Source organism: Mauremys mutica, chromosome 8 (assembly GCF_020497125.1).
Source record: "Mauremys mutica isolate MM-2020 ecotype Southern chromosome 8, ASM2049712v1, whole genome shotgun sequence".
NCBI lineage: Eukaryota > Metazoa > Chordata > Testudines > Geoemydidae > Mauremys > Mauremys mutica.
This window is the reverse complement of record NC_059079.1, coordinates 90,666,102-90,693,806: the sequence shown is the minus strand read 5'-3', so window position 1 is coordinate 90,693,806 and position 27,705 is coordinate 90,666,102. Positions and strand designations below refer to the sequence as shown.

Sequence of the window (27,705 nt, the reverse complement as noted above, 5' to 3'; positions counted from 1 at the left end):
TTGGGCAGTGTCCCCCCAGAAAAATAACAGGGCTTGGTGCTGACCAGGGTCCTAGGACCAAGATCCTGGGTGCTTTCTGACCTGACTCAGACTGATTTGTGTGTGGATGGAAGCGGGTCTGGGCTTAGTGTGCAGTAAATTCATAACTTCAGCTTCATTCTGCCCCGCTGTCAGGGTATGTGTTTGTGTGGAAAAGCTATAGGAGAGTTCTCTGTCAAGATAATCATCTGGCTAACAAAAAATATTCTTGAAATGTGTTATCAATAACTCCTCCAGTTGCTGAAGCTGGAAGATTTTTAAAATTCTCTTGAGCTCTTAATACTTTTTCACTATTCAGACAGTTGGTTTCCTTTTCACATTTCTCCAAGCTTGGAAAATGAGCCTGGACTGCTCAATTTCACTTTCTGTTTCCAAATTAATCCATGTCAGTTTCTGGTTCTCTTGCACTTGCCCACTGTGGTTGCTTTTGGGTACTTTAGGAGAGGGGGAGAAATCACATTCCTTGGGCATTTCTCATGCTAGTTATATTATATTGGGTGAAGCCGTTGTTTTAACAAAATATTAAATTTAGGAAACTTGATTGCGTTCCCTGAGCTGCCTCAGTGTCACCAGGATGTAGATTTCCATTTTACTTTACTCTATTTGTATCTGTTTTTGGGTGGTTTGGGACAGTCTGTAGGAAGGATTTCCCCTGTCCCTGTGTAAGGGTGGGGAAGGAGGAACAAGGAGCCGTCTCTCCACCTGGTGCCCTTAGGGGGAGAGTGCACAGTAGACGTGTTTGAAAGCATAGCCGAAGTGTCGCTACAGCCTACATGCAGTGGAAGAAACCCAGTTGCAGAATAGCCCCTCTACAGCTCTCCTTGCAATCTGAGGCTGTTAAGTCCTAAAAATAATAAGTGCCTCTTCTTGCTGGGGGAGTTGTTTGCATTAGCCGAAGCCTCACCTTCAGTGTTCTCTAGTGATACGAAGACTTTCTCTCAGTGCAGATAACATGACTGAACTTTTCCTCCTCCTTCCCCTGGAAGGGGAACATGCTTCAGTGAGTGCGCTCGTGTCCTTTGACAATTTCTGCGTATGTCTTTGCAGCTCAGGGCAACCAAGCCAGTGGTACAACATATGCTAACCCAAGAAGACAGCAGATGGGTGCAGGCTCTTTTGAGAACAGCTGCTGGTGTCTCATTTGATAAGGCCTTTTGTAACAAATCTGTACCATGGCATAATACTGGGAATTAGATCTTTTTGCCCCCTCTGCTATCCTCAGCCTTACTTGACCAAGTGCTACACGCCTTAGCATTTAGACTGTCATTTCAGCTTTTACACAGTGGACAAGACTCTGCTCTCAGGTGGGCCAGTGTAAATCCAGAGTCATTTCATTGCAATTGCTCTAGATTTTTACCTGTGTACATGAGATGAAAAATCTGACCCAATAGGTTTATCTTGCCTGGTGGTATTTGGTCTAAGCTCCGTCGTCACAAGCGCCACTCTTGTCTCACAAATTAGATTCCTCTGGCTGTAGATTGCATAGACATTCAAAATATGATTGTGTATGCTCTTTAGAACTAGGGGTGCTGCAGCACCCCCTGGCTTGAAGTGATTTCCATCATATACAAGGTTTACAGTTTGGTTCAATGGCTCTCAGCATCCCCACTATACAAATTGATCCAGCACCCCTGACCTTAGCTCCCCCTCAGTGAGGCATCAATGTACCCAGTGTTCTTTGGGCTTGCCTCCTTGATAGAGAGGACAAGAATAAGTGGTGATATCTCCCAACCGTGACTGTCTTGTGGCACCAATGTAAGACATCACTCATAGTAGATGATGCAGATCTGCAATTCTCTCTCTTCCTTCTTACATGAGGAATGAAATGGTTAACAATTATATCTAAATTATCATGATTTATCACTGGTGATCTGAATTAACACCTCAAATTACTGTTCCAAACTTTGTGGGCTCAGACATCTCTTTATAGGTTACGCTCGGTTCACATTTTCTGCAGAACCGTAACACCTATAGACAACTTGTCTTATGGCTGTTCTAAATTTGCTGTTCTATTTCAGACAGAAAAATGTAAAAATCACAATTATAATATTGTGAATGCTGCACTTCCAACTGACTGCTTCTATGGCCTTCATTATCGTAATAGCTGAGTGCCCCACAACTATTACTGAATTTATCAAAACAAAACCTCTGTGCTGCGGGGAATGTTATTGTCCTTGGTTGTCAAGTGGGAAAACTAAGTCACAGATTTCAGAGTGGTAGCTGTGTTTGTGTTGTTTTTGCTGATACAGCCTGAGTCCTTGGGGCACCTTAGAGACTAACAAACTTATGTGGGCATAAGCTTTTGTGAGCTAAAACCCACTTAATCAGATGCATGGATCTGCATCTGATGAATTAGGTTTTAGCCCATGAAAGCTTATGCCCCCATAAATGTGTTGGTCTCTAAGGTGCCCCAAGGACTCCTTGTTTTTGCTGAGTCACAGAGCAGTCATACAGCAAAAGAACAGCTCAAGTCTCCCTTTTAACCACTGGACCATGTTCCCCAAATGAAACTTTTTAAATAAAGTTTTTAGTGGTAACTATCTGTTCTGAGAACAAAGCTTGAAGCACTAGCATGGTCTGAGCCTGGTAAAAAATGATAGTGATTTTTCTAAAGCAGAAAGGTAAAGAGAGTGGTCTCCTCCTTCAGCCTGTAAGCTGAGCCCTCTCCCTGCCAGGGAATAATTTTGTAGGTTGTGGGGGTTTTTTTTATTGCATTTCTACCGGTAGTGGAGGGTCTTGCATACACCCTGTAGGCTCCCCAACATGTGGGGCCCCCTTATCATAACAGAACGGAGGGGTCCTTGTAAGCGGCTGTCCTTACCCTGATGGATAGGCTCACCCTCCCCATGCAGGCTCAAAAGGGCAGGCCCCCGTTTGCCTGGCCGGCCTCGCAGGCCCAGTGTGCGCTAGTGGGGGCAGCACAGCCCCACCGCCCAGCAGGCGCTTCCCAGCCTCCCCGCTCATTAGCCGGTTCAGAGGCGCAAGCCGCCCGCAGCCTGCGCCCTCTGCCACCCCGCAGCGCCCTGGCGCTTCCCCTAGCGTCTTGCCCTGCAGCCCCCACGCAGCGCCAGGGCCGGGCTCCTGCAGCCGCCGGCTCCGCCCCGGCAGGGCGGGCTCTGAGCCCGCGCCCAGCCCCCTGGAGGCGGCCCGGCCGCGGGGAGCTCGGGGAGCTGCTGGCTGCCGGGGCTGGCTCAGTGCGGCTCGGGCTGCGGTGTGGGGAGCCTCGCTGAGCGGAGCCCGGGCACGGCAGGAGACGCTCCCAGCCCCCGGCAAATGGCCCTTCGGAGCGCAGCGCAGCCCCGGGCCCGCAGACCGTCCGCCCCCCGCCGCGCGGAGTGATGGGCAACACGGCGCACAAGAGCCTGCCAGGTAAGGGGCTGGAGCCCTGCAGCCCCCGCTCCCCAGGGAGCGCGCTGTCCCCGGGGCTTCCCGGACGGAGCTGCCCCCGCCCCCTCTCTCGTCTGGAGGGAACTAACCCCCCATCCATGCCAGGGCTGGAGAGCGAGCCCGACACCCCGCAGATACCTCTCCCCATCCTCCCTCTCTCCCGAGATGCCAGGGCTGGAGGGAGCTGCTCCACCTCCTAGGAAGTGGCTGTTTTTGTCTGAGCAAGTGGGCAGCAGCTTTGTGCTGTATGATCTGGAGTTTCCATGCTGCTCTCCTGGTGTCCTGCAGTCAGTAGGAAAGGCAGAGCGCTGCCCCGGCTGCTGCACATGCTGCTTTCTGTCACATGCTGCTGTTACTGAGACCAAGGAGAGCGGGTTTTACCCCCTGGGTTTGTGGTTCTGGAGTGCCAGCACGTGGGTGTATGTGGGGGAAGAACAGCCCCCCTTCTCTCTCACTGCCACAGATTAAAATCTGGCAGGAAGGAAAGGGGATGGATGGTGTGTGTACAGTCTAAAAGAGAAAAGGGGGAATTTCTTTTTAAAAGGGGGGAGGGAGTTTTTGAAGTCCTCTTTGCAGTCTTTGGCAGTGAAGGAAGCAGCATTGTTTAGCAAGGAGACATTTAAAATCCAAATCCTTTTTGTGTATCTTTACATCTCCCCTGTTTAAGTAGCTCAGACTAGCAACCCTTAGCTCTCTTTACTTTCCAAATGGTGCTCAGTTTTGTGTGTATGTGCGTATGGCAAAGGGGGCTAGTTTTCTGTTGTCCATGGGAGGTAGGGGCTGAAAGTGTGTGTTGAGGAGGTGAGGGAGAGTGTTCCTTTCCAGTGGACACATCGGGCAGGGTTAGATGTGTGAAGGGACAGATGCTGAAACTAATGGCTTTTGTTCAGTAGCCAAGCGTTGCGCCGACAGAAGAGATGATCACTTTAGGGACAGTTTAGGATTTGTATATTTTCCCTTCTTTTTAATCCCAGTTCCTGTGTCATAACCAGAATAAGCTTTCTAAAACTCGAGGGTCCTCCGGAGACTCCAGAAGCAATGGGAATAAAGACAATGGACCTTTAGCAGCTGGGGTAGATTCTGAACCCTGGGAGTGCAACAAAAGAGGGTAAACTGGTACTGTTCTTGCAGCTGAAATGGAGAGACCCTGGCTTTCAATTGAAATGCTTTTCGTTGTTTTTAAAAAAGGACTCTGTGTGTAATTGTGCACAACTTCTTCAGCTGTTCAGCGACACAAGAGGGAAACTATCTGAAAGCAGATCTGAAATGTTTGGTGGACTGCCTTGGTTTTAAAAGGCCTTTTCAGTGAATGCTCCTCTTTTATATAAGACAAGCAGATATTCTTTTTCTTACAAGCTCATAATTGCGAGTTTTTCCCCTGAAAGAATCAGTGGATAATAAAAGCTGTGGGTCTATAGAATCAACAGTACTGAATTACTGAACCCTTGTGAATTGCTATCTTCAGCTGTTTTTTCTTTTCTTTTCTTTGCAGCCATCCTGCATTTCACCCTTTGTACTTTGGGCACCCCATAAATAAAAAGAGTATTATTGAGCTTATTTAAAGAAACAGAAGGACCTACTGAGTGCACACATGCCTCCCAGTAATCAGCCCAAGGTTTGAATACTGAAGATTTGCACTTGGATTTGCCCTTATATTTTCTGTGAAAAGAAAGGGTGACTCACAAAAGAGCTTTTAGGGTTGTTGTTTGTGATTAGCTATGAACCCAGCAGGAGATTTTTTAGATGAAAGCTTATATATCTTATTTCCATCTGCACTTGCATCTCTCTCCTACAGATATTACGCCTATATAGGAAATGATCTTTTCTCATCATAAAAGACATCAGAGCTGATTTATGTAATACTTGATGAATCAACAAATAAAAGAGTTAAAGGGAGTTCTTGAGATTGGATGGATTTTCTCCAATCAGTAGGCTCTACAGATAGAGGGTAACCATCCCAAACATGGGAGAGAGCCACAGATACATAGAATATCAGGGTTGGAAGGGACCTCAGGGGGTCATCTAGTCTAACCTCCTGCTCAAAGCAGGGCTAATCCCCAGACAGATTTTTGCCCCCAATTCCTAAATGACCCCCTCAAGGATTGAACTCACAACCCTGGGTTTAGCAGGCCAATGCTCAAACCACTGAGCTATCCCTCATTGTTAAAGACAGAGTTTCATGAGCGAAAAGCTTTACCTGGTGGGATGTGGGATGTAGCTAGAAGCACTTTTATTTTCTATATAAGGTTAAGGGGTTATAAAAGTTATTTCTGCCTGTTGCTAGAACAGTCTTTACTGAGCAGCCTACATGTGCATAACATAATAGCTGGGAGTTAAATCCTTGGTTAAGTCAGTTATGTTTTGATATTGAGCAATTACTGGTGATGAAAGACTTCTTTTGTTTTTCTCTGTTTTTTTTATTTTTTTTAAAAAGCCTTTTCTTCAGACTATAAAATTCCTCACTTTGTCATTGTTCTGATTAACCTTCATTTTCATGTTGTACCCCTGAACTGAGGTTTTCTGAAAAGTACCAATTGGTTGGGAATATTCTGCTTGTAAATGTTTTCCAAGATGTGCAAGGCAAAAACATTTATGATGCTCAAATGTTGTTTGAAATTGTTCTGAAAGATTCTAAAAATGTGACATTTCTGAAATTCTGCTGATTTTTTTAAATAGTAAAAGTTAAAAAAAAAAAAAGAAGCAGGCAGCATAATGCTGCACAAAGCACTTAAGATGAAAGAAGAACAGTTTTTTTCCCTTTAAAATATATATATATTTCAAGTTTAGGACCGAATTCTGCAAGTCTGTACTTAATTATTTGCTTCTGGGGAACTGAGGCCCTGAACCTTAAAGGTATTTAAGTTCCTAACTTCCACTGATTGGTTAAAAGGGAGTGTTTGCCATATTGGGTTCATAGTTTGTAGTGTAGCAACCCTTTGTTACAAAACTGTCATTCTAGATAGAAGCAGGTGTTGAATTTTTTTTTCTGAGCAGTTGTTTGAAAATGGGAAAGTCCTTTCCGCAGACTGAATTCTTGGGTGAATTCCTATTTACAAAGGCCATGACTATTTAGAATGACTTAAATCTAAGGTAATTCCTTCTTTCCTGCATATGTCTGAAAAATTCTTCCTTTGCACCCTGACAAAATGAACAACACACTGTCTCATTTTAGCTCACAGAGAAATTTCTCTCCCATGTCACAGAAGCTGTGGAAGGTATTTGAAGGAAAAAAAAGGCCATTAATACTAGCCCAACACTTCTTTTAAACTTTTTGCTAAATGTACAATGTGGCTTCTTTTTTTTTTCTTTCTTTTTATTTTTTTAAATCAACATAAAAAGAGTTGAAGATGGAAAACTGATTTCCATTCTGATTAGATGTGGAGAAAATCTAGAGAGATCTCTTGCATTTGCCTCATGGAAAAGCCAAACAATCAAACTATTTTTGGATTTACATATAAATTTGTCCAATTCTTATCTCAAATGCTGAAAGGCAATCTGAACCCCCCCCCCTTTGCATTGTTCATTCATTTGTGTTTATAAGTTCACTTGATTGAACTTCAGCTGCTTATTGCCACTTGAAACGTTAAGCTTCCTTATCTCTTTTTATCAGACATCTTCATTTAATGATAGAAGCAAGCATCCTACTGATGCTGAAGAAATTGTATCAGAAGTTTGGTTACCTTCTGCTGGCCAAGCATTTTGATGGTTAACACAGTAGATTAAGGCAACTTTCAAATTAACAGCAAGATTCCTAAATGGAGTGGTACTGAAATAAGTAACAGAGCAGGGCTAATGAAAGCCAGTTTCTATATTTGAGCTGGTTAAGGAGGCATTGGATGAAAAGAGCTGAGATGTGTCAAATACATTTAACAAAGACTCTGGGGTGGTGGAAATTGATCTTATCTAGGTGACAGCTTGATGATACATAAAGCATTCTGTCAGCAAAATAAGCGTTCCCTTTGGTTATTAATCTCAGCCACCAATGGGTCAACAGAACTCCTTAGCAATCTGTTCATATTGATTCACTTTCATGTATGATGTGCAAGATATGTTCACTGCACAACAACTCTGGGAATTTAAATCCTTATGCTGCACCTCCTTTCCCTGATATGTGGGCCCAGACCTACCATGCCTACTCAGACTTCAATGGGAGCATTGCCTGAGTGGAGGAAGGCAGTATTGGACCCTGTGTTTGGATATGCACCCTTTGCCTCCACCCTCCTGCTGTCTGTTGTTTAAAATAATTTGTGGCTGAGTGGTTAAGCAAGAATGAAGACTTCATTCAAGCCCACCACTTTTCTTTCTTCTGTAGATGATAAACTAATTTGCAATGTTGCCGTCAATAGGTAGAACTTCTTCTGACTTGCAAAGCTGGCTGAGTGGTCAAGTGGAAGTTGTTGGAGGATTATGTCACATACCAAGGACTAATTTTATGACATTGAGGTGGGGTTGTAGGTAATGTTACCCCTTGTGTTTTTGAAGCTAATTTGTTCTTGTCTGTTTTTGCTGATTGCCTAGCTTTCCCCACTGGTTGCTTTCAGCTCCCTAGTCTCTGCTATTGCTCCCCTTGGCTTTGACTTCACCTCTCCTCTACCTGATTATTTCTTCTCATCCTCCCTCCCCTCCCACTGTCTCTGTTGCTTCTTTTTTATTTTACCTCCACTCCTTCGTTTCAGCCCCCCCTTTTCACTCACTCTTCCTCCCGTTCACCAACACAAATCCTATAAGCTATCTCAAATTCTTCCTGTCGCCTTCTCCTCCTTTATGGTGACACTCACTCCAGCCCTTCCTCCATCCCCAAGATGCACTGCATGCAGCCCCCTTCTCCCCACCCCATGCCCTTTCCTCCTCCTCCTCTTCCCCTGTTACCAACAATAAGGTTTCTAACTGTTCCCTATTTCTAACCTCCTGATTTGCGTCCTCAGCCCTAGCCCCATCCTGGCTACTAACTTCTCTCGTCTCTTTCTCAGCCTGTCACACTGCCCTGGCCATTTCCCCTCAAAATACATGTGTGTGTTGGGCTTCCACATGCTCATAATATGGCTAGTAGGGAGCTGAGATATGGTAGAGAGCAGTGAGTGTATAGGTGCCTGAGGGGAGTGGAGAGGTCATCAGACAGGCTTGGAGAGGCTAAGAGAGGGAGTGCTGAAGAGAACTGATGGGAGCCTCGTGACTTGGAGAAGTCCCTACATTGAATCAGGGCGTAGCAGAATGCTGCAATGATTGGCATGCAGAGAGAGGTCCAGCTGAGAGAAGTGGGGGATGTCTTAGCCAGCCACCTGCAGTGGTTGGAGAGAAGCACTGACAGCTGCTCCAGCAGGAGGGCGGGAACGCATCAGGGAGAATCAGAGTAAGTAACCGACGTACAAGCCAAGAATGTACCAGTTGGTGACTCTGGCCCAAATAGGGCCATTGGTATTTAACAAAGCAACCAGACTCCCTTTTTACAATCCGGCTTGGGTTTGATTGCCAGGCTGCTCCCCCAGCCTTAATCACAACTGCAAAGAATATCAGGTATGGCTGGCATGTGTCTTTGGTAAACATGAGGAATAATGGGGCTTGTTCTTAAAAATAAAAAAAGATCTTCTCCTTAGCTTCAAGGCCTCTTCCGTATGTATGAAATATATATATGCCCCCCAGCTACACCCTTCACGTCCTCCTCCCACTGCTAATCTTCACACCTTCATGTGTCTGAAACTCCCTTCAGATTCATACCATGCTTTCGCTCACTCCTCTTCAAGCCCCTCCTTAACGCACCACCTCTGTGAATTGTATCGACCAATGTACACTCTTCGAATGGCTGCTTGTATTTCAACCAAAAATCCCCACTCTGCTCTACACCTTTCCTTGTGTGAACTGTACTGTTTTATCTAGTTATTACGATGCAATCCCAGGAGCTGCTGAGCACTAGCTTCCCTCGGAGGTGAGAGTACTTAGACCTTACGTCGGGGATCGCTTGAGAACACATGTTCTTTGCTGGCACATTCAGAGTTGGGGTGTTTTGTGGGGAGAAAATATCCTTGCCATAATGGAAACCGGGAGGGAAACTAACCCTTTTGCCACAGTTAAAAATCTCCTTCACCCAAGTGATGTTTCCCACTATGAGCTTCTTTCAAAATGTTGGCAAGGAAAGATCCTAACGGGTAAAGGTGGGAGGAACAAACATATCTGTCTGTCTTATGTTGCTGCCCATCAGCCTCCATGTAAAATCGATAGCACTATTGAAGCCCCTAGTGAATTTCCTGGAGCCTCTGATCTTTCTCCCTTTCTGAGGTAAAAACTCAGCTTGTAGTATGATTTTTGGTGTTGATTGTTTACATTTAATTCATTTCCTCTTTTTTTGTTTTGTCTGGTTGGTAGGGATTTATTGGGTAGAAGGAGTTGTCAGTGTCATGTCATTCTTATCCCAACAACAACCTTATTTATGTCTCTTTTCCTTTTTTTATTGGTAAAGCAGAGTTTGGGAGTCAGGGTTCCTGAGTTCTCTTATGGGCTCTGCTACTGACTTGCTGTGGACTTTGATCAAGTCACTTTATCGTGCTGTGTCTCATTTTTGGATATAAATATTGTTTGTCGCCTGGGGGGTTGTAAGATCTAATTAACATCTGCAGACCATGAAATCCTCCAACAAAAGAAGCCATAGAAGTGCAAAATAAGATTATCTTGTTGTGTGTTTTGTAGCTTTTTGCATTTGTATTCCTCTGAAGGAAACCTGACACTGAAGACTGTTGTGTGATTCAAGGCTCCAGCACAGTATGTATGATTCATATGCTGAGAACTATATATAAACAGCCTAGCACAGTACAAATCCAGAAATTCCTTGCATCCAACTGGTTTGGTAAATTCAGATGCTACTGTCAAAATTTGGATTGTTCAGACTATATAACCAACTATATACACATCCAGGAAGACAGCATCTATCAAAATTGTAGCTGTGTTGAACCACCATGCTGGCCCCAGTGCCCTCTTACTGTTCAGACAACCATACAGTACTTTTCCAAGGGTATTATTAAAATCAGAGCACTTTTCGGTTACTATCTGCTGCTAAATTATATAGTGCATTCTTGACACATACAATTCAGTTATCTTCTATTTTGTTGTACTTTTTGCATTCTAGAAGGGGTACAGTATTGTTTTAGTAACTGGTAAAATGCTGCCTCTAGTAAACACAACACTTTTGCACTGTGTGACAGTCAGAAAATGACTGGAATTCAAAGGATTTTTCATTCAGAAGACAGGTGTACCCAAATATAACCATTGTTCTTATAGGCCCAACTTTTCAAACATAGATGCTTAAAATCACACACCTAAATGTGTGCATTTAAACACCTTGTTATAGTGGCCTGACTTTCAAAGATGTTGAACACACAGAGCTCCCTTTGAAAGGCAAAGGAAATTGTGTGTGTCCGGCCCCTCTGAAAATTAGACCACTTATGTGGAAGTTTAGGTGCCGAACTTTAAGCACTCAAGTTTGAAAATGTGAGCATTAATGTTTATTTGACTTGATAATTCACTTTGAAGCTTATGTAACAGTCCTGGTCTCATTCCATCAAGGATCCTCCTCCGTATAATTTTCATTGGCTTTAATCAAGGGTGGAGATAAACATATTGCTCTTTGTCTGCGCCGGTGGATTTAGCATTAAGCCAGTTCTGTTTTCCAGGTACACTTTTGGTTAGGCAATGCCTGCTGCACAGCTTGCCTTGAAAAGAAACCTTGTGTTCTTCTTCTCTATCAAATTGTCACAGTGCCTGTCTGTGAAGGTTTGTAACTAAAATAAGCCTTCACAGAGCGGGGGCATGCGTGTGTCTGAGTGATGGATTTTGCTGGGTTCAAAAGACAGGAAAGGAAGGAAGGAGGTTACAGTGAAGCTATTGAAATAGGTAATGGTGGAGCGGGAGAGAGCGTTTGTGAGAACACACACGTGAGTGCTCACTTGTTGAGATGACTTAGAAAGCTGGTACATGCGGTGTTGATGTGGTCATGTTGGTCCCAGGATATTGGAGACACGGTGGGTGAGGTGATCACTTTTGTTGGACCAACTTCTGTTGGTGAGAGAGACCAGCTTTCGAGCTTACACAGAGCTCTTCCTCGGACAGAAGTTGGTCCAATAAAAGTTATTACCTCACCCACCTTCTTTCTCTTAGAAAGCAGATAGAAAGTGAAAGAGAGAGGAGTCAGGCCAAGTGTTGCATCCAGCAGAGAGGTAAGTGTGTTTATAAAGTTAGCCCTTCTCACAGTTTGGAATCTTGGACTGCTTTGTATTTTTACGTTGCTGAGCTGCATGCTGCCTGGGCACCTACTTCTCCTGCCTATCTCTCTTTGGGTGATTACGGCCAGCTATTCTCCCGGGCTTCCCATTACCTGCCTCTCTCCACGCCCGCCTGAGGGGGGCGGCAAGTGGGGCAATTTGCCCCAGGCCCTGGGCTCCACAGAGGCCCCCACGAGAGTTTTTCAGGGCCCCTGGAGCGGGGTCCTTCACTCGCTCCGTGGGCCCCGGAAAACTCTCGCAGGGCCCGGGCCCCCAGAGCTTCTTCCGCTCCGGGTCTTCGGCGGCAGGGGGTCCTTCTGCTCCGGGACCCACTGCTGAAGTGACCCGAAGACCCGCGGCAGGAGGTCCTTCCTCCCCGGGACCTGCCGCCAAAGTGCCGGGTCTTCGGTGGTAATTCGGTGGCAGGGGGTCCTTCCGCTCTGGGACCCGCCGCCGAAGTGCCCTGAAGACCCATGGCAGGAGGTCCTTCCGCCCCGGGACCTGCTGCCGAAGTGCCGGGTCTTCAGTGGCAATTCAGTGGCAGGGGGCCCCCGCCGCCAAAGTCCCCAGCCCCCTGAATCCTCTGGGCGGCCCTGCCTCTCTCTTTTCCCATTCTGCGGGATTTGCACATGAGTGGGCAATGTCTTCCTTATTCTCCCCTTGCGAGATCTGTTGCAAGCTTGTGTGTCAAATCTCATCTAAGGTTCTCAGTTTAAAGGACTCTCTATCTGATAGTCGTGTTTTTCCCCAGTGTGTGCACCTTCTTCTTTTTGTCTCCCATGTTTTTGACTGCTGCTTATCTCCATCTGTTAATGCTACCTGTTATGGCAGCCAGACAACGTCTTTCAGTAGTTACTCTCACCTTTCCTGACTCCTATGAGCGCTCTGATTTGTGACACTCATCGCGGGCTTCTTGATCTTAGGTGATAGCTCACCCAGGGGACCATTTTCCAGCCCTGCTCAGTGCCACACCAGATGGCAGAAGTAAGTTTACCTATGCACAGGTGGAGATTGGGAGGGTCCGGGGGGGGAGAAAGCTGTCAGGAGTAGGTAGTTTTTGTTTTGTCTTGCTGGAGCCCTCTAGGCTAGGAAGTTGTCCCCACTGCTGTAGTGTTGCCAGCTTTGGATGTCAGGGATCATCCTGCTAGAACGCAGCCTTCTGGTTGCAGAGTGGCACCGCTGCAACCTGAACCTCCCCGCCCCTGTACTTGTTGAAACAAAACAGGCCAAGTTTATGTAGTTCCATTGACTTCTCCAGTTCTGGACACCCACTGTCTGCCTGAGAGGAAAAGGCACTTTGAGCCAAGCAGAGATGATCCTGCTGTAAGCCCAGTAGCTACTGGGATAAGATACTGGTCTCAGAAAGATCTTGTTTGCTCACAAATAGGCACAATTTTCTTAACGTTGCTCCCTGTGCTGCTGGTTGACAGCTTTATTGGCAGAAGAGCATGAACCTCTGCACTGTGTGGAGGTGTGTGAAAGGATAGCTTAGCCACAGGCTTTTTCTGTCTGCCTGCAGACCTGTGTGCCCTGCTGTCTCAATTGCAGAGTGTCACTTCTGCAGCTTCCTGCTGTCTGAACTGGTGCAGAGGGACTTTGGAGGAGAAGTGAATTGCTGCTTGTTAATTTGTTTTTTCCTCTTTGGCAGTCCAGACTTCTCATTCCGCTTTGTTGTGTTGACAGAGATTTTTTCCCCCTGAATTTTTTTTCTTACACATTTCTTTATTGCCAATGGGATGTGTGTAGTTCAGAAAGTCTCCAAACTGAGCAGAAGAGCCCAGGTTTCCTTCCATGTTAGAGCAGGAGCAATGTGATGAAAGACCTTTGCTTTTCTCCTTTCCCCACTGCAGTGCCGTAACAAGGGCAAGGAGAGTGAGGCACTTGCCTCGGGTGTGCAAAGCGGAGGGGGGTGCAGCTCTACCGCCCAGGCGGGGTGAAGGGGAAAAAAAAAAAGCCGTGATCAGTGGCAATTCGGTGATGGGTCCCCCGGTCCCTCTCAGGGAAGGACCTGCCGCTGAATTGCCGCCGCCGCTTCATTCATTCTTCGGTGGCAATTTGGCGGCGGGTCCTTCCCTCCGAGAGGGACTGAGGGACCCGCTGCCAAAGAGCCTGGAGCGGCCCTTGCCTTGGGCGCAAAAATTCCTTGTTACGGCTCTGCCCCACTGTCGGGGCTGGCATGGAGAAGCCAAATCATCAGGCTAGGAATGACTTGCCCTTTGCTGTTGGGAGTGCCTGGGAAGCTCCTTCACAGACCAAGTCGTCATTTAACCACATTTTAAAGTTTTTTTGTTTTTTTTTTAATATAGAGGGAAAAATCACCCATTTATGATGTGTCTATGAGCTGCTGACACTTCAAGGGGAAAAAATGGGGAAAAGGTCTGTTTATAGACTCTTCTGCCAGCTCATTGTATATGACACTAATTCCCTGTTCTCTTATTTTACTACCGATGTTTGCATTAAAACAAGACCTTTGTACTTCAGGAGTTCATCTGTTTATTTCCTGTGCTGCAGAGTCACAATTGTCTGTGATATTACAGTTGTTTCTGTGACTATGCTTGTGATGTTATATTGGATCATGGCTCCGAGTGATGAATAAGCAGCCAGAACAGATGAAGAAAGATCTCACTTTCATTTCTAGTGAAGGAACTTGGAAAATACAATCTCTTGGGGAAGTTCTCTCTGGACAAAAAGTTTTTTTTCATTGGTTCTCTAAACTGCAGAAAGAAAAGTTGCTAGAGTTTGCTCTTCTTAATAGTGGTGGAATGTTAAAGCAGCTTAAGCCTGAGATTAATGATGAAATGTCGTCTTTTGGGGCAAAAAAAGATAATTCCATCCAGGCTTACCTTTTTTGCTCTTAGATATAAACAGAATTCTGACAGCTGCTTTTCTTAGCTTGTGATCTATTTTGGTTTCACAAGGAGGTCTATGGCTCTCATCTTAATGCACCTATAACCCACAGAATAGTTACAAAGCTATCGCTACTCTTCTCTGGCAATGTTAAGTTTAAGAGCATATTTCTTAATGAGGGGGAAATTTACCATTTCTTGGGGTCTTGGATTTGACAATGTTGAGTCAAACTTTTTTTTTTTTAACTTAAAGTAACGAAAAGTACAGCACCGTTACTAAGGGTTCCCAGCACTGGGATCCCATAGGAGAGGGTGGATGTGAGTTCCTGCTATGCTACCACTCTGGTAGAGGGTGCAGAAATCCCTGCTGTTGAGGTGGGGAAGAAGGGACTAACTGGAACCCAGGAGGGCTGAAAGTTGAGCCCAGGAAGAGCAGCTAAAGACTGTTGTGTGCCTAGTGTCAAAACCTGGACCAGTTCCATCTGGATGGACATCTGTTGATTGTGAGGAGACCCAGCTGCTGGATCCCATGTGTATCTAAGCCAGCTGCTTCTGGGCAGAACCTGGTCCCTGCCCCTACCTCTAGGTCTGTAAGACACATCCTCAGGTTCAGACCTTTTGTCTGAACTCTCCCTTGGGTCTTTGGGACTCCACTATCTGGCTTCTTCGGTATTTCAGACCTCTTGAGTCCACCTAGTTGCTTACACATGCTTCCTCAGAGTTCCAGTAAGCTGTGGTCACTTTGGGTTCTTTGTGGACGACATGGCAGGAAGACAAGGAACACTGGCTTAGCACCGGAATTTCTTAATCATAGTCACTTTACTCTTAAAAAGCTGTGGAGAGTTACAGATCTTGCAAAATAAAAGTCCTAGATGCAGCCTTCTGGTCTGATCTCACCCTTTCTGTGAGCCGAGGTCTTATCAGTGTTTCAGGTCAGGCAGATTCCCTTCTGCCTTCTCTCTCCAGCCAGTTCTTCTTGCATGTAGGGGTAGATACCCCCCGCTCAGCCATGTGCTTAGGCTGAGGGAAACTCCTGCCCTTTTCTCTTGTCAGGCTTATGTGTAGAGAGTTCATTGTTCCATTGGATTGGGCCAGCAGTTGAGAGACAACCAAAGTTGATGTCCCTAGACTGCTGTGTGCTGGATACACAATAGTCGTGGGCCTTTTCTTCCCAGGCTCAACTTCCAGCCCCCTTGGTCTTCAATTAGCACCTTCATCCCCTTAACAGCAGGGGTCACTGTACCCTCTGCAAGGGTGATGGGGTTTTTCAAACCCTATGTATCTTTAAGCCTATTTGCCTTTGCATACTGCATGTACAAATTCACTGTGGTTCCATGGAAGAAATCCTACAAATATTTTAATAAGTTATGCACTGAAGTTGACTTATTTCCCAGAGAAAGTGTCTTATTAAGATTCTAGTTGAGTTGGGACAGATCTTCATACCAGCATCTGATTTGTAAGCTTTAAATACCAATTACTGTATAATTCACCTACAGCATAGCAGGGCTCTGTTTGTACTGTCTCCCTGATCAAAGGAATAGAGTGAGCAAGACAGATGTTTTTACAAGTAAGAATTTCAAACAAATACATCTTGGGTTGAAGTTTATAAAAACTTAACCAAGGGATCCGCATATGTGTGTATAAATACCACAGCCCCGAACAGTGATCTTCGTACTGAGCCACGTCTTGGTATTTAGTGTTAATGCAGGATGTGGCAAGTTTTGTGGGGGAAATATACCCCAACCCCCCCTCAAATATAGACAAAATGTCTCCAGAAGGGTCTTACTCCCTTGGCCACCTCAGGTAATATGCTGATTCTGGGTGATGGTTTCAAAAGGGCCAAAGTGACTTAGACACTTAGGAGTCTAAATCCCATAGACTTTCAATGAGACTTGGGTTCCAGAATCCCTTAGGCACATTTAAAAAATGCTGTCTTTGGAGCTTAGCTGTCTGAGAGCAACTTATTCTTCATATTTGAAAAGCTTCAAGGATTCTTGGGTTTGCACTTGCGCTCTCCCTTGCTTAGGAAAGCTTCAGGGTCAACCAGCATGCACCCCAAGGGAACGTGCACTTCCTCGATGGGAGAGAGATGGAGTCCTAGGATTTTCATGTGATCCTTGTTTCTGAGACATTCACACAGCACTCATGCAAATATTGCATTTGGCCTGTGAGACTGTGTCAAAGAGTGAGTGTGTGTCTGTGTGTGTGTGTTTGTGTATTTGGGGGAGGCTTTCTGAAGGGACATAGCGCTTTCATGTTAAATCCTGTTTTTCATGGATTTAATACTCAAGCCCTACATGTAACAATAGTAGTGATTCATGCCCCCAAGAATGGACCTAAAACACAGCAATTTTCCTGTCCTTCCTCCACCTCGGAGAACTGTGGCAGAGTTCCCTACCTCTGTGATTGTATAGTTTTAGTTTCATATGCACTGCCTATCAGCGTGAATCCTAGATCAGTGAGACTTGTCTTCCTTGAGGATACTACCAATGTTCGTGGACTGACATAAGCAGCTATGTTACTCGAGAGTTCCTTAGTATGTTAGGCTATGGGTACACTACAGAGCTTACAGCGGTGCAGCTGTAGCACTGCTAGTTCAGGTGCTCTAAGCTGATGGGAGAGAGCTCTCTCGTCGACTTAATTACTCCAGTCCCTGTGAGCAGCGGTAGCTAGGCAGGAGAAGCTCTCCCACACATAGCGCTGTCCACATCGGCGCTTAGGTCCATGTAACTTGCATCACTTGGGGTGGCTTGTTAACACCCCTGAGGGACATAACTTATACCGACATAAGCTGTACTGTGTACATATCTTAGTCTGTTCTTACTGCATCTGTTGTGGAGCCTGACAGATTCTCTCACTTCTCTTGTCCTTATAAATGCTGATCAGAGCTGTTGATCTTTGAGGATGTTTTTAGCAGGTTCTCCTGCAGTGATGATAAATCAACATTTTCAGAACTAGGTGCCTGAATTTAGGCCACCAAATTCATATTTAGGCAGCTACATAAGTGCTTTGACTTTTAGAGCTGTAGGTGCTCAGTACTTCTGAAAAGTGGGCCATTTATTTAGATGCCTACATCCATATTTATTCCCCTAACTTCAGGCACTCAGGTTTCAGATCTTCAGCCTCTGAGTGGCTCTACCCTTTGGAGGCTGTGTGGTGGAGTGGATACGTCACTAGGCTGAGCTTCAGGAGATCTGAGTTCTATTCCTGACTCTGCTGCTGACAATGCTGTGTGACCCCCCTGAGCAAGACGTTTCTGTTTCCACTCCCCACCTTTGTCTGTCTTGTCTATTTAGATGGGAAAATCTTCAGGGCAGAGACTCTGTCTCTCTGTCTCTCTCTCTCCATGTGGGTTGTACAGTGCCAAGCACAAAGGGGCTTTAAGTACTGCTAGATTCTCCCACCTCCAGTTTTCTTGGTACTCGTATTCAGTGTGTGTCCAGTTCCGTTTGGACTGTGAACTCCATCAAGCAAGGACTGTCCCTACTAATTTATTTGTAAATCACCAAGCATGATGTTGGTGTCAGATATCTCTTGAAAGTAATGGGAGGGAATGGACAGTCGAGAGACAGTAGCCTTTACTTAGGTCCAAATTTGGGAACCTTGTACATTAGTGTTGTCAAATCAATAATAATAACTCCTGCCTGGCCACCCAGTGCCTGCTTTGGAAACTGGATACGTACCTGCCTCCGAGTCAAAACCTGCCTTCTCTATCATACTTATATGGTTCATTTCGCCATCATGTCTGAGTGCCTCCCCATCCTTAATGTGTTTAGCCTAATAACACCCCTAAGAGACAGGGAACCACTATTTCATCCACTTTACAGATGGGGAACTGAGGCACAGAGTGACTTGCCATGGATCACACAGGGGTTTGCAGCAGAGTAGGGAATCGAACCCTCATTTCCCACTGCCTAGGTTAGCATTCTATCCACTGGCCCATCCTTCCTCTAATTTTGGCCCACTTCATGCATTGAGAACTACGTAGATGAACTCTTGTGGCCATACGGTTTTCAGTGCAGAATCAGCACCTTTGTTTCTTAGTCAGCCATGAGCTCTGTTAGTTTTGCTTTTGCATCGTAATTCAAATAATTAATGGTAAAGTGCTAGAAGAGATGCCGCCGGGAACCCTTTTGTGTAAGTAATGTAGAGAGAAATCCATAATTTGTTGAGATTTGCATGTGTTCTGTTAACACTGTTCGCTGGTGAATGGTTCTGAGTGACTTATTCTAGTAACAAACTGGCTTGCTTTTCCATTAGTAATCTTTATTCTGTGTTTATGGTTTAACTTGAGCAGCTAAGCCTGGAAGGGAAGACTTCAGCTAATGTAAAAAAAAGATTCTAATCGTGGCAACTAATTAGAAAGAAGAACAAATAATTCTTGTGTGTGGGTGGGAGAAGGCTTGTGCTTTTAATTGTTGCTTTGCTATTTAAGACAATCGGATAGAAAGCCACTGTCTTGGCAGTTTGATTATGCGGAGTAGGCTAGCACTGGAAGTTAGAGTAGTTGTGAAGTAATATAATCATACTTTTATATTCATAACTGATAAACTGGGTTTTAAGTTTAACCTTTCTTTCCCCCTGCAAAGAGAGAAATTCAATTATTTCCAGTGCTTTCTAGTAGGAAAGCAAATTCTCTCAGATAATAGTTGTGTGGTTAAGACACACACCTGGCAGCCCCAGAAGTACTGTGTTCGGTTCCTGGCTCTGCCAGAGACTTCTCATGTGACCTTGGGCAAGTCACTTTCCCTCTGTGCCTCAGGCTCCCCATTGGTTAACTGGATAATTCATGCCTACTTCACAAGCATGTTATGAGACTTAATTAGTTAACGTTTCTAGAGAGCACTGAGACCCTTGAATGACAAACAGGATAGAAACACACATATGTTATTGTTTTTATTGTTATCCTGTCATTGAGCTGTAGGCCATGGGTGGAACTGCGGAAGGTGCCATTAATAGAACTGCTCAAAATGTTTCATTTGAAGTTTTGTTGGTTGGTTTTGTTTTTTCTTTTCCTTTTTGATCCTTTTTAATGAAAAATGATCTCTTTTTTTCAAAATGAAAACTGTAACAGAATTTGTTTTTAATTTTCCATGGTTTTAAAAACAAAAAACAATATAAATTTTAAAAATTGTTCATTTCAAAAGTTTTCATGGAAAATGATCATTGTTTTCCCACTATCTCTAATCTCTCAGTTGGCAGCTCCTAACATGGGGCAGTAGAAGAGCCCCAAATAGCTCTTATTTACAAACAAACTATAGATTAAAACTTTTTTTAAAATATATTCCTATTTAGAAAAATCCTTATTTACCGATTGACAGTCACGCTCTGACACACATTGTAATCAATAGGAGCATCACCATTGACTTGAATGGGAGTCGCGAAGGCATTTTTGCTGATCACTGAGATTTTCCTCAGGAAAGATGAGCTTAAAGCTGCATGTGACAGCCATGTAAAAGGGTAGCAGAAATATGGGCAAAATATCTGAGATGGTTTGTTCACATGCATCTTTATCTGGACCAGATCTCTCCCAGCTGACCTGTTCATTGATTCTCCTTTCCTCTTCTTGAACCCAGTACTGTCATAAAGAATTCACTGCCCGTGTCTTTAAAATACAGTAACAGTGATGGGTAAAGATTTTGAGCAGTTCAACACTAAAGAAATTTCCCATATATTTCTGTGTCTATATTTCTCTTTTGGGCACAGAACATCCCTCCTATCATTGAATTGCTGCGTCAGTCTCTCTATTTATGGATATCACTGCAGTCATTAGTAACGGCTGAGCTGCCACCTTAGGCAGTTGAGACACTTTTGACTGCCCCTCTCTAGTTTCATTCCTCCATTTGTTCCAAGGCCAGTAACAGCACTCATAGCTCATGTTGTGACTTGTCCCTTTCTGTATAAACAGAAGATGAGCTAAAGGGAGTGACACTGCTTTGACAGTGCAGTAGTTGTTGCCTTCGTGTGTCTGGGAGGAGACTTGGGTTTGCGAATTCTCCTGAAATGTACTACCCGCTTCATGTGAGACAGGGCATCACAGGGATAGATGGTCTGACACTACACTGCTGAGGGCTTGGGGAGGCTAGATTATCCTGCTTCACCGTTAGGGTGAGCATTGTGCATGCTGTCCATGCTGATTGTTTTATCAGCCTCGAGCGGTAAGGAGGGGTTCAGGGAGCTTCAAGGTAGATGGCCCCATTCTGCCATTGGAGATTGCGCCACTCTTGGCATATATGCTATGAGAGGGTTTGTGTGAGGTGGGAAGTTGGGCGTAACAGAGTTCACCAAGGAAGAAACGTTGGCCCAGAGCTGGGTATGTGAAAGCCACCTCCCATCCTAGCCTCTCCAGCTGACCGTCCTCAATATGGTGGGCCCGTCAAATTGACACATTTGGGATTCACAGAGAGATTGTCTTTTGGATGCCTCTGCCATGGGAAATAGAAAGTTGAGATGTGGGAGAGGAGAAAGAAAGGATTCCACATACGGCAGAAATGTACCAATAGGTCCTTGGGCACAGACAGATGGTTTATGCAGCACACACAAGATGCTGTTCACAGAGCATATGAGATGCCTGGCGACTTTAGCCAATACATGTGGGGAGGCTCTCTGATGTTGTGAATGTGGTTTAAACTAGTCGACATTAAGGCTAGGTCTACGTGAGAAAAGGTTTGGTAGTGTAGCCATATTGGTATAACTATACCAGCAAACCCACCTAGTGTGGACATTGCTTATCTCAGCGAAAAAGTGCTTTTCCTTGTATAGTTAATAGTGCTACCCGCAAGCAAAATAAGAATGTCTATGCTGGTGTAACTTATGTCACTATAATTGCATCTACACCAGGGCTTTTGCAGGAGAGAAATATTGTTTTTTAAAAAAAGACACTCTTAACCAACATTACTGTACGAGGAAAAGTTTCTAAGGTAGACCTGCCCTAACTAGTATTTCCTAGAAAATGTGCTGAGGGCATACGGATGACATGTTGCATCTCTTAACTCTTTGTGCTTGTCTTGTGTAGAAAGTTGAATTGGAGTCAGTCCACCTAGATTGCTCATTTTAATGTTAACAGCTGGTTGTTGAGGTGTCTTGCCAAAGAATGGTTTCTGTTTGCTGGCTGTGCTTTATCTTCAGAAGGATAGGCATTAGTAATTAATGGGTGTCTTTGTCACTAGAAACCAGCTAGTAAAGTAAACTCAGGAATTCTAAATAGAAACCAGAGACAACCAAGGTAAATCCGAAATGAAAGGATGGGATAGAACAGGCCTGATGAAATGCATCCTAGAATACTCAAGGAGCTGAGTGAGGAGATATCTGAGCCATTAGCAATTATTTTTGAAAAGTCATAGAAGACGGGAGAGATTCCAGAGGACTGGAAAAAGGTAAATTCAGTGCCAATCTATAAAAATGGAAATAAGGACAACCCAGAGAATTACAGACCAGTCATCTTAAATTCTGTACCTAGAAAAACAATGGAGCAAATAATTAAGCAATCAGTTTGCAAACATCTAGAAGATAAGGTGATAAGTAACAGCATAGATTTTATCAAGAACGAATTGTGTCAAACCAACCTGATAGGCGCCTTTGACAGGGTAACAAGCCTTGTGGATAGGTGGAAAGCGGGAGACGTGGTATATCTTGACTATAGTAAAGCTTTTGATACTGTCTTGCATGACCTTCTCATAAACAAACTAGGGAAATGCAACCTAGATGGAGCTAATACAAGGCGGGTGCATAACTGGTTGGAAAACTGTTCTCAGAGCGTAGTTATCAGTGGTTCACAGTCATGGTGGAAGGACATAACAAATGGAGTTCTGCAGGGATCAAGTTCTGGGTCTGGTTCTGTTCAATATCTTCATCAATGATTTAGATAATGGCAGAGAGAGTACACTTATACAGTTTGCGGACGATACCAAGCTGGGAGGGGTTGTAAATGCGCTGGAGGATAGGATTATAATTCAAAATGATCTGGACAAACTGGAGAAATGGTCTGAAGTAAATAGGATGAAATTCAATAAGGACAAATGCAAAGTACTCCATTTAGGAAGGAACAATCAGTGCACACATACAAAATGCAAAATGACTGCCTAGGAAGGAGTACTGCGGAAAGGGATCTGGGGATCATAGTGGATCACAAGCTAAATATGAGTCAACAGTGTAACGCTGTTGCAAAAAAAGCAAACATTCTGGGATGTATTAGCAGGAGTGTAATAAGCAAGACCCAAGAAGTAATACTTCCACTCTACTCTGCGCTGATTAGGCCTCAGCTGGAGTATTGCGTCCAGTACTGGGCACCACATTTCGGGAAAGATGCGGACAAACTGGAGAGAGTCCAGAGAAGAGCAACAAAAATGATTAAAGATCTAGAAAACATGACCTCTCAGGGAAGATTGGAAAAAAATGGGGTTGTTTAGTCTGGAAAAGAGACGACTAAGAGGGGACATAACAGTTTTCAAGTATGTAAAAGGTTGTTACCAGGAGGAGGGAGAAAAATGTTTTTCTTCATCTCTGAGGATAGGACAAGAAGCAATGGGCTTAAATTGCAGCAAGGGAGGTTTAGGCTGGACATTAGGAAAAACTTCCTAACTGTCAGGGTGGTTAAGAACTGGAATAAATGGCCTAGGGAAGTTGTGGAATCTCTATCATTGGACGTTTTTAAGAGCGGGTTAGACAAACACGTGTCAGGAACGGTCTAGACCAGTGCTTCTCAGAGTCGGGTCGCCACTTGTTCAGGGAAAGCCCCTCGCGGTCCGGGCTGGTTTGTTTACCTGCCGCGTCCGCAGGTTCGGCCAATCGCGGCTCCCACTAGCTGTGATTTGCAGTCCCGGGTCAGTGGGGGCTGCGGGAAGCAGTGCAGGCCGGGGGAAGCGGCGCTGGCCACCCTTCCTGCAGCCCCCATTGGCCTGGAGCGGTGAACCGCGGCCAGTGGGAGCCACGATCAGTCGAACCTGCGGACGTGGCAGGTAAACAAACCGGCCTGGACTGCCAGGGGCTTTCCCTGAACAAGTGGCGGCCTGACTTTGAAAAGCACTGGTCTAGACAATACTTAGTCCTGCCGTGAGTGCAGGGGACTGGACTAGATGACCTCTCAAGGTCCCTTCCAGTTCTGTGATTCTGTGACTTACTGCATGTCTGTCAGCTGCCATTAGTTCCTTTTTGTATATGTAACTAGCTTCTGTTAAGTGTATTAGCGCACAGGGTTTTCTGTGAAATTTGCTGGTTAATTTGTAGTGCATTGCTATCAACTCATTCAAATGAGTTCCCATTTACAGACTTGTTTCTAATGGTAAGTGCACTGAACTAGATTTTAGACTGTAAGCTCTTTAGGCAGCAGCCTGGTGCTCTAGCCTGTCAGTAAAATGCTTTGCACATAACTGGCATTTATGTAAAGAACACAGTGCAAGTGCTTATGATTTAATGAACTCTCCGTGGCGTATGAACTGCCAGATGATTTTTTTAAAAAGTAATTGGCCAATCATGGCAAATAAATTCCTTTCCTGCTAAAAAGGGGTGTTTGAGTGTGGATGTTGGCTATTGCAGTGTTGATTAAAAAAAGTTATTAGATGCATTAAATGTAATTCTCTTCAACTGCCACCAGGGAAATAGTAAATGGGCTTAATGTAGAAAAAGAAGAAATGGGTGGACAGGAAAGAGATGCATGCCTGCTAGTGGAGAAAAGCCTGTCTGTGCCTAACACACTGGAGGAGGTCAGGGAAAGTCAATCTCCCCACCTTAATTCTATCAAAGGCAGGAGACTGCTAGAAATGACCAACTGAGCAGAGCTTTGTCACTGCTGCTAAACTGCTCATCTGTTACACACAACCCTTAAATTAAAAATAACAATAATTTGAAAGGGTATGTGGGGGAAGAACCCTCACTACAGGCTCTTTTTGTTCAATTCAGTTCTTCTATATGTTCTGCATCTCCTTATGCTGCCTCCTGTCTATCCTTCTGCTCCCACATGCATGCTTCTCTGGTGGAGAATGCCAGCATCAGAAAATTGGAATGAAAGACATTTGGTGCCTCTTGTTTCAAACAGGCAGAAACACACAGGGTGTACGTCCCTTGGTCTGTATTTTATTGTAGCTGCAATCACAAGAGACTCTAAGCTGTGAACATATAATTAAAAATCTTGTCTGGTAATAAAATCCTGCTCAGTGCAAAGAACAAACCCCTCCAAATCTCCAATTTTCTACATGTGATTTTGTCATAAATAAACAGATCAGGGTTAAGGTCCCTTTTTACCTGTAAAGGGTTAACATGTAGTACCTGGTGACCACCTGACCAGAGGACCAATCAGAGACGAGATAATTTCAAATCTCTGTGGAGGGAAGCCTTTGTCTGTGTTCTTTGTGAGAGCTCTCTTTGAATCTAAGAGAGGTCAGTCATGTCTCCAAGTTCTCCTGGAGTAGTTTCTACTATTCAATAGTAAGTATTAATTAGAAAGGCGAATTAGTCTTATAATTTGATTTCTACATTTGCAATTGTGTGTTTTGCTAAAGGAAATTCTTTATTCCTGTTTGCTGTTACTTTGCTTTTACTGAGAAAGAAAGGAGGGGGGATTCTCTCCAGAGATTGATAAATTTAGACCCTGTATGGTTCTATCTTGGATTACAGAGACAAGTTACTTTCTTTTTATTCTTTAATAAATTCTTTTCTTTTCTATTAAGGACTTGTTTGGTCTTTCCTTGGGTGGATTCTCAGGGAAAAAGAGAAGGGGGAGGTATCCCTCTGTAGTTAGATCCCGGTATCTCTCCTAGGAAAAGGGAGGGGGGAGGAAGCAGGGGGAATGGTTTATTTCTCCTGGGTGTAAGAACTCCATGGATTTGGGGCTCTTGGAATCCCCTAGGATTTGGGGGAAGGACTGTGTCTCAATCCACATATCTGATTGAGTGGTGGCAGCTTACTAGGATTTTAGTTAGAGGGAAACCAAGTCAGGTCCCCACATTGGAACCCAACAGTTCCAAGTGGGGGTGAGACCTATGACATGGTGGGCAGCGGTGAGGATTTTTTCTGAACCAGAGAGCCATTGCTATTCTTTTCTCCTAAAGCAGGACTGCAGGTTAGGAGGGAGAGATACCCCGAAGGCAAACAGACAAGGTTTTCTAACTGGCTTTGTTAGAAGGAGTTTTTTTTCAGCTGGGCTAAGCTGAAGGGAGCTATTCTCTTCTTCTAGAGCAGGAAAGCAACCTGAGAGAAGAGGGAGTTTACAAGTATTCAGTTTCTAACTGGTATTGTTAGAAGGAATCTTCAGCCAGGTTGGCTGGAGGGAATTAAGTTTTCCAGCAGGCTTTGTTGGAAGCAGTTTTTCTTTCGGGTTGCTTGGACAGGCAACTTGAGGAAAAGGGAGTTTTAAAGCAGTTTTTCAGGGTTAGAAGGAATCTTCAGCAAGTTTGGCTGGAGGGAATTAGTTTTTCTAACCAGGCTTTTGTTACAAGAAAGTAACTTGTCTCTGTAATCCAAGATAGAACCATACAGGGTCTAAATTTATCAATCTCTGGAGAGAATCCCCCCTCCTTTCTTTCTCAGTAAAAGCAAAGTAACAGCAAACAGGAATAAAGAATTTCCTTTAGCAAAACACACAATTGCAAATGTAGAAATCAAATTATAAGACTAATTCGCCTTTCTAATTAATACTTACTATTGAATAGTAGAAACTACTCCAGGAGAACTTGGAGACATGACTGACCTCTCTTAGATTCAAAGAGAGCTCTCACAAAGAACACAGACAAAGGCTTCCCTCCACAGAGATTTGAAATTATCTCGTCTCTGATTGGTCCTCTGGTCAGGTGGTCACCAGGTACTACATGTTAACCCTTTACAGGTAAAAAGGGACCTTAACCCTGATCTGTTTATTTATGACAGATTTGTAGGTTTATTTTCCCAAGAAAATATAAACAAGGCAAATAATTGACTTTGAATTAAAGTTTGAGCCCATCAATTGGTGTAGAAGCTGGGGTTTTCAGACATCTGTTTGTATTACTTCATTGTAATGGTTTATCTGGTCTCTGATTGCATAAATACTGAAAAGTGGGCTGTCTTACATTAAAAGAGGAATTTAACAAGAAAGAAGGATCTGTACTTTGAGAGATAACAGCTTGTGCCTTTCTGGTAAGACATTCTGAAGCTGTTGACTTCAAACGTACACCATTCAAACCCGGTATGGCACTCCATTCTCTAGCTGGTATATCCCTCTACCTATTCTTAGTGCAGACCGCTTTCTTCAAGGAATGCACTATTTGTGCCTGAAATTTTATCCATACTGGTGTTCTACTGACAACAAAGAGTCTGATTTTAATTTTAAAGGGTGGTTTTCCCTCCCCTCACCTTACTATAAAGTATTTATTACTTTGAATTACTATTCATACAAACAGAAAGGAGCCAGCTATTATGCTTTTGAGAGAGAGACAAAAAACGTAAACCAGTAGCTAAACTGCTTGCAGCCTCCAACAAATTTCGCCCACAAAACTTGGCCCCTATTAAGCTCCCCCTTCCACAACAGTAAGTAAATAGGCCTTTTGGTTTATCTAGAGGCTGAAGAGACATAGGTTATTTTGTACCAAAGTGAAGGAGCAAGAGTTGGATTGGTTTTGGTGCCAGCCCGTTAAAATCAATGGGGTCCCAGTTTGTACAACCCCACAGATCATGACTGTTTGGGATACATTTTTCCAAACGGTGTATGAATTTAGCCCCGTGGCTTCCAAGGCAGACTTAATCGTTGTCAGCCCTGTTGACAGCGGAGTACATTTCAAGTGAAGCCGTGCTGCTGATGTAGTTCACATGCCTGGCCTCTCTCTGCCTCAGCCATGTGCTTATATACTTACACAACACACACTGTAATAGTCTTGATCGATTGATCCATCTTCCCCTGCCCTTCCCGCACATAGAGGCTGTCAGTTCTGAATCAGTTGCACTGCAGCTGTTTATGATTCAATTGTGTCCCCACCTCCAAAATCCCTTTATCCTTAAATCTTTTACAGGAAAAGAACTCTTTGTAAACCACGAGGTAACCCAGCAAGTAGGAAAGCTGTATTTTTTCCCATGAATTTAACTATTAACAGTTATTCATGTCTCTTCACCCCCGCCTCCCGGATTCCTTACATGTTGTTCCTGAAAAATGTAGTGGGATCGTAGCCGTTGTATACATAAAGAATAAGATGATTGAAGACCTGGTCACAGCTTTATTTAGC

General features: G+C 44.3%; 1 protein-coding gene across 2 annotated transcripts in view; it reads left to right on the top strand.

Annotated features, from left to right (window-relative positions):
• Positions 1-27,705, top strand: part of NEURL1B (neuralized E3 ubiquitin protein ligase 1B) — a 220,972-nt gene that overhangs the window by 166,422 nt on the left and 26,845 nt on the right. Inside the window, exon 1 of one of the 2 annotated variants that reach the window (XM_045027665.1) lies at positions 3,248-3,408. The exons of the other annotated variant lie outside the window; for it this stretch is intronic. Coding sequence (XP_044883600.1) covers positions 3,378-3,408 — 31 coding nt within the window. The 5' untranslated portion in view covers positions 3,248-3,377. Of the gene's footprint in view, positions 1-3,247; positions 3,409-27,705 lie in introns of those variants that run through there. 2 annotated transcript variants of the gene reach the window in all.